The sequence below is a fragment of the Stenella coeruleoalba genome, assembly GCF_951394435.1.
Source record: "Stenella coeruleoalba genome assembly, chromosome: 17".
NCBI classification, from domain to species: Eukaryota; Metazoa; Chordata; class Mammalia; order Artiodactyla; family Delphinidae; genus Stenella; species Stenella coeruleoalba.
Window position 1 is genome coordinate 6,748,040 of NC_137163.1, and position 12,280 is coordinate 6,760,319.

A 12,280-nucleotide genomic window follows, 5' to 3' on the forward strand; every position below is an offset into this window, starting at 1 on the left:
GGATGCAGGTCCTTTCCTTTCTGGTGTGGTCCTTTCCTTTGCTTCTGCCCCTGTGTCCCTTTTCTCCTTGTCGGTCCCCTGTGACTGTGCATCTTTTGGCTCTTTGTATGTATGTATGTGTGTATGTGTATGTCAGGTTGGGGCTTAGTTTACCCGTCCCCCCACGTGGTTCTGCGTGTGCGTCGTTCACATCTACCTCTGAGCCCAGGCTAGAGGAGGAGGTGAGGGAGCCAGGATTCCAGACGCAGATGCTCTTTAGGAATTTCCCGTATCGGCATCACCGTGTGTCTTATAATTTACAATCTCCGTCCTTTTTCCTACGAATATGCATGTTTTTCTTTTTGAGTGGCTCACTTCCCAGCCCAGAGGTACAGATCCAGTCTCTTGGCGGTTGACCTGGCCCAGTGTGTTTTTCTCTTGCTACAGGGTGAGGGGCCTGCATGTGGCTCTGCTGAAAGGGCTCTCGGAGCAGCTGTGGGGATGCACTCTGTAAATCTGCGAAACATGTCAGTCTCCCAGCCCATGTCATCATCCAGAACATTCTCAAAGGGCCACTAGCTTTGCTGGATGACCCTGTGCGGGTAATGGGACTTGGCAGTTCACAAATCCAATGCGATGACATTTCTCTGAGTGGAAAAGAAGTTTCTCATGGGCGCCTTTACCACTGAGTAGGGAGATTTTGAAGCCAGCGGCCAATCAGTCGGGGTTTTTGTTTTGCATGGTTTGTTCTGTGAGTCTCTGGTACCCACTGCTCTCTGTTGGCTACAGTGGGCGACTCAGCAGAAGTGTAAGGCATGTGGCTCAGGGGGACATGGTCTACCTGGGGGATGGAGGATGGCATAAGATGGGATTTTCCAGAGTGTGTTCCTTAGACCACTGGTTCTGTGGGATGTTACAGGCATTGTGTGGAGGGGCGCAGTGTGCGGTGATTCGCAAACTTACCTCACCACAGAACCCCTTCCTCCCTTTTCTTCCCCCCAATGTTCCCTCCCAGCACTTAGGTTTCGTGAAACAACTTGGGAAATGCTGGTTATCGGAGAATCAAAGAGTAGGAAAAAATAGCATATCGACCCCCACATCTGTCTGCCGTGCAGCGGCCTCTGATCACCCCCCGAGTTAGAGCCCACACCCTGCAGACCACAGGTGGCTGCCCAGCCCGCTGCGCGCCGTGCGTCCTCGCTTGGCCTCACCCCTGCCCTCCCCTCTTCTTGTTGCCCTTCTCCCAGAAAGCCACGTGAGTCTCCCTCCTCTTTCTGGTCTTGGTTCAAATGCTTTATTTTTTCCGCACTGTCTGATGACATCTGGCAGATTGTGTAGTTCCTTGTTTATGATGCTGGAATGTGCATCCTGTGGGAGCACTTTTAGCTTTTGTTCTAGTCTCAGCAGGGAGGCAACACTTAATAAACACCTGTCGCGTGAACAAATGAGTAAGTGAATAGATTCTATAGAACTTTAGTGACTTAGGCTGATCCTGGAAGTCATCTAGGTGTAGGTGGGCCTCTGGGCTTCTTGTAAGGCTTGTAGCCACAAGGGCACGGGGTTCAGCGGCTCTTCATCACTGGGCCCTACTTGCCCTTCACTCTGCTCTCAGTTCACTGTGTGGCCTTGCGCTCTCGGCACTTCGTCCCTCAGTAGCGAGGGGCAGTGAGGTTAAAGTGAGAAAAGGCACAGTAATCAAGCGTGGTCCCAAGGTCATGGGGTTCTGTAGATTCACCCAGTGCTGTTGACCTCCTGCTGGGAGTCGGGCACTGCATGGGGTGGGTGCTCAGTGCAGCCCACCAGGAGCTGTTCTCTTAGCAAAGAGCAGATTTAATATCTGGAAGCGTATTGTTTTCTTATGTCAGGCATAGTGAGCCTCGCTTCATTATTGTGTTATGTTCGACATACATCTCAGAGGAGATTCCCGTCAAAGGGGGTGAGGGTAATCTTCTTCTGGTGTGTTCCTTAAAAATCTGTGGAAATGTAGACATGATGGACTTCAGTATGGCAGTGCTGTTAACTGTCTAACCTGCAGTTTTAGAGGTAGTGGTGGGTAGCAGGCAACCCCGTGGGCTGTCCAGATGGGGGGCTGTGCAGAGCCAGGTCCTCAAGGGGGGAATAGGGAGACAAGGGGAAGAAAAGTGAGTAGTTTGTGTACCAGAACTTTATGTGCTGGAAATACTACTATGAAAACAGTACTATCTTGTTGATCCTGTTAATTGGAAACACAAAGTCATTTGCAAAGCTGAAAATATACCATAATAGGGAGAACTGCAGAAATCATCCGTCTGATCCTTCCATGGGGGAGATTGTTGCTGACGCGTGGCTTGTTGGCGGGGGGCCTTGCAGTCAGTACACCAGCGGCCAAGGGAAGTGGCACGTGGGCTTTGGGGCCCAGACAGACTTTGGCTCACACCCAGCTTTCCCGGTGACTGTATGACCTTCAGCAAGCCGCTTACCCTCCCAGGGCCTCTGCATCCTCACCTGGGACGTGGGAATTGAGGTTTCTTCCCAAGGTGGTCGTGAGGCCTGCGGTAGGGACTCAGGGTTCACGGTCATTGTCACCAGTGCACTCTGGCTCCCCTCCTTGATCTGGCCTTCCCCCTGTGCTCCACATGTAAACATGGACATCCTCAAATCCCACATGCAAGTACGCAGGCCAGAAGGAATGCCCCTCCCCTCCCCTTCCCTTTCTCTCTTTCTTTCTTTCTTTTTCTTTTTAATAAGGCAGTTTGCCCTGAGTTTCTGTGTCTAAACTGTCAATGATAATAATCTGATAGCGTCTCCACGCAGGCTGCTCTATTTACGTTACCGCTACTCCTTGTGCTAAAATGAGGAAACATGCCTGGAGTTGCACAGCTGTGAAGCTCTAGATCCCCGCCTGAGCCCAGGTCTCTTTGCCCCCCCCAAAACCCCTGCCACTCAAAGTTTGTGCGAAATATTCTGGACCACAGAGCTCTACATGCCCAACGGTGGGGAAGCATCTGTTCTGATTGTTTCTTTCCAGAAATAAAATCCAGGTAAGACAGTTAGAAAAAGCTGTCACACTTCATCCTGTCCTTTCCAGGCTCTGATGAGATGAAACTGCCTCGTGAGTCTCAGACATAACTGAATTAAGTCTCTGAGGGAGGGGAGCCCTGAATTAACAGTGCTCGAGAACCCCGGGTCCTGCCCTGCCCCCTGCCCAGCTGCACGCTTCTCAGGGTGACTTGGTGCTAGCTTGCATTTGAGGGAATTGATGGCCACCTCAGACATTTATGAAAAAAAATTCCATCTTCCTGTCGGGTTTTCTCAGCTGCAGAAGCGCGGCTGTAAATCTTATCGGTGTTCTACAGCCCAGGCCCCAGGGAAGTGCTTGCATAATCCAGGACCGTCTCTCTCCATCGTGTAACTTGATTTAAGTTTGGCGATGCCAGTGTTATAGTTAATATTTCCTCCAGGCCTGTGACCAGGTCCCTCTTTAGAGAGACACCCCGACTGCAGTCTTCTTCTTGGACATTTTGGGTTATGAAGGGCGGATATGCTAGAACCCAGTTCTAGTATCAACGTGATTTTTGTCACACCGATGAAAGAAAATAAGGGTAAGGGTAGCTTTACATGTCAGGGTATAAGTGCCTTTGCTATTGTTGTTATTAACGTTACTAATGGCTGCCACTCATTGGGTGCTATGTCTTTCAAGGCATTTGATCTAAGTTACCTGTAATCCTCAAAAACCTTGTGAGGAGAGGTTTTTTTTTTTTTTTTGGTCACATATTTACCTATTTAATCAACCATTTCTTTTTTTACTTCTCTTGTTATGAAATAGAATGTACCTCCAGAATATTGCATATGCACGAGTATGTGGTTTGATGAATGATTATGACATGAACACTCATGTCCCACTGCCGAGAAATGGACCACTGCCAGTCCTCAGAGCCCTTTCATGGGGTCTTCCTGAGCCCACCCCCTTCCTCTATCCAGAGGTGACCTTTATCCTGACTTCGCTGAGAATTACTTTTTGGTTTCCTTTGTAGGTCTACCATCCATTTATACATCCCTACACAACTAACTTAGCATTGCATGTTTTTGAACTTTATATTATCTGTATATCTATATATGGGCATATATTTATATATATGGAATTTATTATATTCTTTTTTCTCAACTTGGTTCTTTACTGAGCGTTATGTTGGTGAGACTGCATGTCTCCATCCTTCATCCATCCTCTGTGGCATCGTACTCCCCAGTGGGACACAGCACATGTTGTGCAACCCTTGTGGGAGTGTTCATGTGCTCAGCTCATCCATTTAGTCGTAGGTGGACAGTGGGGCTGTTTCTGCTGTGTTGCCGTTACAAGCTCTGCTGCTGTGCACTGTCTGTGTGCATGTCCTGGTGTGCTCGTCTACGAGATTCTCCGGGGTGAACACAACTGCAGAGGACTTGCAGGCCATGGGTACCTCTTCAGCTTTACGAGGCAATACCCAACCATTTTCCACAGTGATTGCACCAGGTTACACCAGCAGTAGAGGTGCATGGCCTGGAGCCTCTGTTGCTCCATGTCCCAGGGTGAATGTTCAGGGTGGCCAACCTGCTGGGCCTGCACGGGCCTCTCTGTGTGGCTTTATTTTCATTCTCACGGTGGTTAACGGAATTGAGCCCCTTTTCATATGTTTTTTGGCCATTTGTATTTATTTCTCGTTCCTTTTTTTTTAAAAAATATTGTTCAAATATTTTCTCATTTTTTCTGTTGAGTGGTTTTGCTTTCTTATTTGTTTTCAGGAATTCTTTATATATCGGGGGTGTGGGTCATTTTTTTGGTTACATGTTGTGAATGCAGTCTCTCGTGCTGTGGCTTTTCTTTCCCCACACCCTATGTAATGTCTTTTACAGTTGTTAAATTTAATGTCGTTTGAAGAAACGTCCTATCCAGAGTTTTAGTTTTAGTTGTTGTTGGGAGGCTTCCAGGAGTCAGTAACAGAAAGAGGAAGGTGGTTTGTCCTTTCTCCTTTAGCCACATGGGTGTAGTAGGGAGCCCACCTGTGCGGGGCTGGCCTGGCTGCCGAGGGAGCACAGGTGAGCTTCGCTGGGACAGACTCTGCTCTCCGGGTGCGGGTCGGGGAGGGGGGTGCTGGACCTCCAGAGAACAGTTACGCCGCAGCAGGATTCATGCTGCCGGGTTTTCCTAGGTGCTGAGGGGCACGTGGGAAGGAAAAGTCACATCTTCCCAGGAGTTAGGGAAGGTTTCAGAGGCGAAGGTGCAGGGAGTAGCCTGTGAGCTAAGACTTTTGCAGAATGAATGGTAGCTTGTCTGCTGAACGTTTCCAGACAAAGCATAGACATGTTTAGTGACTTGGGGATAAAGAAAAAGTTGAACTCATCCAGTTGGGCTGAAATCTGTGAAGCACAATAGTGTTGTTTCCTTTCAAAGCAAAGAGGCGCATTGTTTTAAGTGGTGGGAGGGTGGGTATATTCGCTGGTATAATCCGGTGATTCATGCTTTGGGGATCCAGGACTGGAGGCTTTGCTTCGAATGAATGGATCAGTGCTGAATCTAACTGGACCAGCCTGCTCCTTCGGATGATGGACTGATCTCCACTGTCATGACATGTTTCGCTGAGACAGCCACATCCCCTTCTTGTCTTGGCTCGTGCAGTATTAGAATCAATCGGTTCTTTCTCGAGGTTACTGAGAAAAAGAGAGATGGAGCCTGATGCAAGGAACTCAAGTAGAAGGGGGCGCCACGTCAGAGGGCAGGGATGAATGCCTCATACAGCAGTCTGGGGGCCCGCCGAGGGACAGGGGTAGCTCACCTGGGCCCCAGAAGTTGTCCTGGAGGTTTTAGCCAGGTAGAGGAGGGCAGGTGGGGGTGTTGCTGAGAAAAAGGAGCAGCCTGACAGCGTGAGGAGAAGCAGAGGAGAGACATGGAGGAGCCCCTGGGCGGTACCTGGCCCGGAGCCTGGCTCACCTTGTGAGAGAGGCATGGCAGGTGAGGCCATCTGGGGCTCTGTACACACGTCAACACCAAGGTCTCCCTCTGGTGCAGAGCTGCCACGTTCTAATAGCCTGGCTTCTACCAAGCAGAGTCTAAATTGTCTCGTACCAACCAGCCCACTTAATTTAGGTTGTAATGATTATATAATTTTTTCCAGCATTTTGGATCCAAATTCACCTGAATACCAGTTAGACTTGTGGTTTATCTCCTTCTTTATCTCTGTCTCTCCATTGACCCGGTTGTTAAACTAAGGCTATGAAATCATGACTCGTGGCCGTAAGTTTTACCCACAGGTCATCTGGAACCTTCTCCCTTGCCATTATGCTTCCCCATCCTCTTCAGAGAGCATCAGGCCCATCACAGAGGGAGAGGCTCACATTCTGGTCTCTGAGCCCGTGGATGTAGTTATAGGACCGTGATGCTGCATGTGGTTCCATACAGTGGCCCACAGGGTCCTGCCAGGTGAGAGCCTTCCTGCTTGCTGTGGACAGAAGCCAGCAGGGCGCCCTCTCCTTCTACCAGAAAGCCATCCTGTGCTCTGTGATTGGTTACCGATGTCACGACCTTGGACATCACCTCCTCACCAGCTTCTCATCTGTTTTAAACATTCCTCTGAGTCCGTCTCTTGACGCCCATGGGAGATTGCATTAGCCTGTCTCGTGTAGTTCGATGTCTTCTCATCAGGTTTGTCAGAGCCCGATTTCACAGGTGAGATAGGACTCCCTGTCCTCTGCTGTTTTCTTTCTTTCTGTCTGAAGAACCAGAACAGCAAATCCTCAAATTGGGACAAAGTGTATTTTACTTGCTTTCTTGACGTAAGTCTGAGAACTTAGAGTTCCAGCCTCCACAAGTTCAATTGTACTTTTTCTTTCAACTCAAATGGTTGGTTGTCAGTGTACGTTTTGAGGAGGATCCTTTGATGCGCCTTTTGAAAAAGGCATATCGTTTGCATTGTTGCAATGTCACTGACACCTGACCTCAAATCCAGCTTCTGCCCCTGCCTTCTCCCCATGACATGGCCTTTGTTCTTAGCATGTTCCTGAAACCAGCTCTTTTCAGTCAGGCCACAAGCCCACCTCCCCGATGGCCAGTCCCAGTGGTCACTTTTTAGGCCTTATCGGATTTCTTAGTGCACTTGACTCTGTCACCCCCTCCCTCCATGAAGGACATTCGTCTCCAGACACCCCTGATTCTTCTGCCTGCTGCCGTTCTTTCTTGTCCTTCCTCACGAGCTCCTCTCTTGCTGTTCCTGTGTTCCCGGGTGCTGTTCTAAGGCCGCTTGTCTTATCACTTTGCACACTCGCTGACAATGGGTGTGTTCTGTCCTAGGGCACTCTCTGGCTGCCCGTGCTCACATCTGTCCTCTAGCCCAGAACCATCCTCTGAGCTTTAGACTCCGAACATCTTATATCTTCAAATGCTTTCTGGACCTGCCCTCCTGGATGTCCAGCACTCTGCGTCCTCCCTCTTTCTCTCCGTATCTGTAGAACTTCCTCCACGGCTGCCCAGATACCTTCCTCCTGTGTCATCCGTGCTGGAAACTTGGGAGTCATCCTGAGGCTCTCTATCTCTGTCTTCTCACACTGCATCTCCATCTTCAGGTCGGCTGATCTTTCCTCCTCCATCTCAAACTCCCTCTTCCTTTCCCATTTTTTTTGTTCCACTCTCTCATTTTAGGCCTCTAGATCTTTTGTCTACACCCCTGTAGCAACTGGACAGTTGATTCCCTGCCTTCAGTCTTGTTCCTTTCCACCCTCTGTTAATTTCCAGAGTGAACACTGTGAAGTTGGCATGTCACCCCCTGCTTGATACCCACTGGAAACCCCATCTCCTAAAAACCTCATTTCCTGATTCAGCGCACGTCCCACTGTGACCTGGCTGTGTCTGCCCTCTTCTTGGCTTCCACCCATCCCTGCCTCGTCCCTGCCCCCCAGGAACGGCCAGCATTCCTCCCAGCTCACCGTGGCAGTCTTCATGTGTAGAAGTTGATGGTGAGATGTGGGCTGCCTTATATCTAGAAAATCCCAGCAAACCAAACCATGCCCCTCCCAGGGAAGTAGATGTTCAGGAAATGACAGACGGGGAGTCACATCATCTCTTCATTGCTGGCTGGTCTTGGGCCCCAAATCCAGTGCAGACCAAGTGGTCAGGCTGGGAGACTGAAACTTTGGGCAAATTCCTTAACCCTTTTACATGTCAGTTTCTTATCTGTAAAATGGAGATAACAATTGTACCTACCACATGAGGAGGTTGTGAGATTTCCAGGAACTAATCCATGCAGAACTTAGAACTCTCTGGCATATGATAGCTATCAGTGAAGGTGAGCTAAAATAGTTATTATGTTAGGTCACGTTACTTAACAAATCTAGTGCAACACTGCGTTGTAGGCATGACAGCGGGTTTCTGCCTTGTTTTCGATCCACTTTCTTTTTGGATGTTTTGTCTCACATGCACTACAGGACTATAGCCTGCATATATTTTCCTCATAACTCTTGGCTGGATTCTGGCCTGAGAGCTCTCGATAAATAACTTCCCTTTGAGATGTAGCGTCCTATGCTATCTGCAAGTAATTAGACTTAGGAAACAAGTTTTGTGATCTAGTTTGCCTAGATGACATTTAATCTTTGCAGTTGATATGTTAAGTCCCCACACTCTTGTGTATTCAGGGGATCACGAATCTCTCATTCATTTACTATGTCCCCAGGGTGAGAGAACAATGTCTGACTCATAGCAGGAGGTCAGTAAATACATGCTCCATAAGCAAAATCCCAAGATGTGCACTGTTAATAATGCAGTCAGACTCTATTGGGTGGGTACAGGGGCGTCATCCACGCTTTTCTTTGCCTATGTCTCCTGCGCTACAGCGACGGCCCCAGCAGAACTCCCTGCTGGAACGTGGCAGTGCCCCACAAGTTCAAACTTGTTTGGCGTGAAAGGCCCAGATGCGGCTCAGCTGCACCTTTTAAAGAGAGAGGGTCCTAAGAAGAAGCTTGGTGGGGATTGATTTCGTGTGAAAGGTGATGGCGGCTTCAAGCGAGTAGAAGAGAACGGGAAGGTTTATCCTCCTAAACCCCTGGAGCCATTCAGCAGTGCAAGGGGCCAGGGGTCTGACCTCCCTGCCTCTAACAAAGGCTGAGATCACAGACTGTCAGAGGCTGCAGAAGGCTGTTTTGTCACGGAGGGAGGCTTGGTCAATGTCAGTCTTTGAAAGTGTCCCTTTTAACTTTAAGAATTGAAGATTTTCATAGAGATCAGTGGGTTAGAAACTGATTTCTCATTTGGGCTCACCTCTATATTTTTTGGCCTGTCTGCTGACGTTTTGGCCATTCTTCTTTTCATTAGCAGTTCTACCAAGGAGCAGGCGTGGGGAATTAAAGGAGTCGCAACTCTCATGAGGCAGTTTATCCGCTTTGCTAGAAGAAGAATGGAATTGGCTCTCAAGCCTGAAGTTAGGTTTGTAGGACCATTTCTCATTTTAATTGCCTCTTCCTGCCTCTGTGTTCACTGACTACCCAGCACCGGCAGGGGAGCGTTTTTTGGTGGTTCTTTTTGATTTCTATGCAAATGCTAATATTTGCAAAATAATTTAATAGAACTTGCTTTTATGGAGCTGAAAGCACTTAAGAAGGTTTTAGCTTTTATTTTAACTTTGCAGATAATCATATGTTGGCATTTTAGGTCTCTTATTCTCTGCTCAGTAGATAGGTGAGAAGCCTGGCTAATTTTTGCCTTCGTTCCAGGTCCTTTTGTTTAATAAGCCCTCATAGGCCAAACCACGGGTTTCTTCTCCATGAAGGACTGAAAGTGGCACGTGCAGTGTAGCACAAAGCATCCGGTGACCACGGTGTGGCCTTGACGGAGGGTGGGGTCCCTGGGGAAGGGTTCAGAGCAGGTTGGCTCACCAGAGAACACCCGCCCCCCCCGCCCCCCCCCCAGTCTTGCTGTCTGAGAACTGCTCTCCTGGGAGTCACAGCATTTCCCTTACAGGCCAGGTCAGCACTTTCTCTGTGCTGGAGTGATAGATGAGAGGGGCGAGGGGAGGGCTCTGGACACGTGTCTGAGGAAGCCTGGGCAGACTCGGTAGTTGGTTGGGTGGGAAGAGAGAAGGAAAAGTCTAGGGTGACGACCAGGTTTCTGTCTTTGCATGAATAGCTGATTCTGCAGAAAGATCGTGAGTCTGAAATTGTGTGTGTTTATTTTGAGGTGCTTCCAGAGCATCCCTGTAGAGATACCTGGAAGACAGTTGAAAATTCCTATCTGTGGTTTGGGAGCCATGACAGCTGGATATATCAGCATGTAAAAGTGACCATTGGGACCACAGTGGAAGAACAAAACAGACCCCAGGGCAGAACCTTAGAGAAAGTCAGCATTTCACCTCAGGCCTGGGAAGCAGATCTAGTAAAATAACCCGAGAAAGTTCAGAGCGAGAAAGAGAACCTGGTGATACAGTGCTGTCACCATGTAACGCGTCACGGTGGGAGGTGGCAGCCAGTGGAAGGAGGTGGGGAAGGAGGGGGGCGAGGTCTGCAGAGGGAGCCCGGGCTGTACCCGCAGGAGTGGTTTGCCTGGGAGATCTGGGGGGCCTGAGAGAGGAAGGGGATGGTATGGAGGCGGCAGGCAGGACCGCGCTTCGAGAGCGTGGGTTGGGAGGTGGCCTGCAAGCAGGGAGTAGAGCAATTTAAACAGGGCCCAGGTAGATGGCTTTTCTTGTCATTTTCTTCCCTTCCTCCATCTCTTTCTTTCTCTCAATGGGGAGACTTCAGCACATCTGTAGGCTTGAAGAACCATGGAAAGAGAGGGGCCGATTGGAGTGTCAAAGAGAGGACTTTTCCCGTAGTCGGTGCATCCCGCTTCAGAGATGCACGGTTCTGCTTTAGCTCTTCCAGGTGGCAGTGGAGGAATATTGATGACTTGGACAGTTGAGAAGGCGAGGTGGATTTGAGGTCTCACCAGACACAGTGGTGCATCAGCTCCCACAGACATAGTAAGGGTCGTGTAAAATTGCTAAAACGGTAAATGTAAAATCGTAAAAACAGTAGATGCTTTCTGTGGCATCTTAGATACCAGTTTATGTTGGGTCATTTAACTCTCACAGCAGCCTTACCAGGTAGTGGTATCATCCCCTTTGAATTGATAAGAGGCTCAAAGCTTAGAGGAGTTTCACTACTTGTCTGAAGTTCCACGGCCAGGCCGTGCTGGGGGTCAGTTGAACGTGCCGCATCTGAGTCCCCTGCTGTCCTGTGGGCTGCCCTGTGCTCTTCCGTTCCCGCTGGGCCAGGAAGCTGCTTGTGTCACCAGACAGGCCCTGAATGCAAAACTGGGATTTCCACAGCCCTGTGCTGTACAGCTGTGTAGCACATGGCTCAGAGGGACACTTGATTTTGTCCTGACCAGGAGTAAGGGCCTGGGAAGGACGAGGATCCGGTTGTCCATCCATCGCCTGGCCGGTGGATGGGTCTCAGTGGGCCTCTCAATAGACCTGAGCAGGTGCCTCTTCCCCTCACCACTCTCTGCATTCCCCGAAGCAGTTGCAAGTTGGCGGATAAGACTGCACGAACGACCCGTTGGTGCCCTGATCCTAAAAGAGCCTTGTCTTGCCCAGGTGGGGGTGTTGGAAATAGATCTTATCAGGCAGGTTTCCCTAAGGGGGGACAGTGATGTATATACGTGGTGCTTGCGGGTAGATGCTGTGGAGGAGTCCATGTAGTTACAGAAGCAGGAGCATCAGGGAAGTAATGGTAAGGGGGGATGCTTGAACGGCATTCACTTAAAAAAAAAAGAAAAGAAGAGTGATAGATTCCTGGGTTGCTTTTTGTTATTTTCTTCTTAAACAAGAACTATAAATCTGGGTGGACAGCAAAGAAAAGAAATCAGAGCAGCCTCATTTAGCAGAGACCCCTCTGACCCTGACGACCCCTGCCAGGTGACTTGGACGGTCCCTGCAGAGGCAGGACTCAGCCGCCCCAGGTTGGCTCTTTTCCTGGAGCATTTCCCAGCAGGCGGCTTGCCCCTCCCAGGCCTTCCAGGAAGCAGATGCTCCCAGGTGGGAGAGTCGTGGAGGAGGACTGCGGGGTGGGTGGGTGGGAGGGTGGTGGGGGAGCTGGAGCTCGATCGCACAGGGCTGGCCTGGCCCTAACCCTCCTCCTTGTCGCTGCAGCCTTTCCGCTGCGCCCATTGCCACTACTCATGCAACATCTCGGGCTCCCTGAAGCGGCACTACAACAGGAAACACCCCAACGAGGAGTACACCAACGTGGGCACCGGGGAGCTGGCGGCCGACGCACTCATCCAGCAAGGTAGGCGAGCAGGCCGCTCCTGTCCTGCCCGGCC

At 49.8% G+C, this 12,280-nt stretch overlaps 1 protein-coding gene across 7 annotated transcripts in view; it reads left to right on the plus strand.

Moving 5' to 3' along the window:
- Nucleotides 1–12,280, plus strand: part of ZFAT (zinc finger and AT-hook domain containing) — a 376,612-nt gene that overhangs the window by 126,111 nt on the left and 238,221 nt on the right. For all 7 annotated transcript variants that reach the window (XR_013824727.1, XM_079902395.1, XM_079902396.1 and 4 more), the window contains one exon: nt 12,108–12,246. Coding sequence is in view for 6 of the 7 variants with exons in the window: in XM_079902395.1 (XP_079758521.1) it covers nt 12,108–12,246 (139 nt within the window). In the remaining variant the exon portion in view is untranslated. The remainder of the gene's footprint in view (nt 1–12,107; nt 12,247–12,280) is intronic.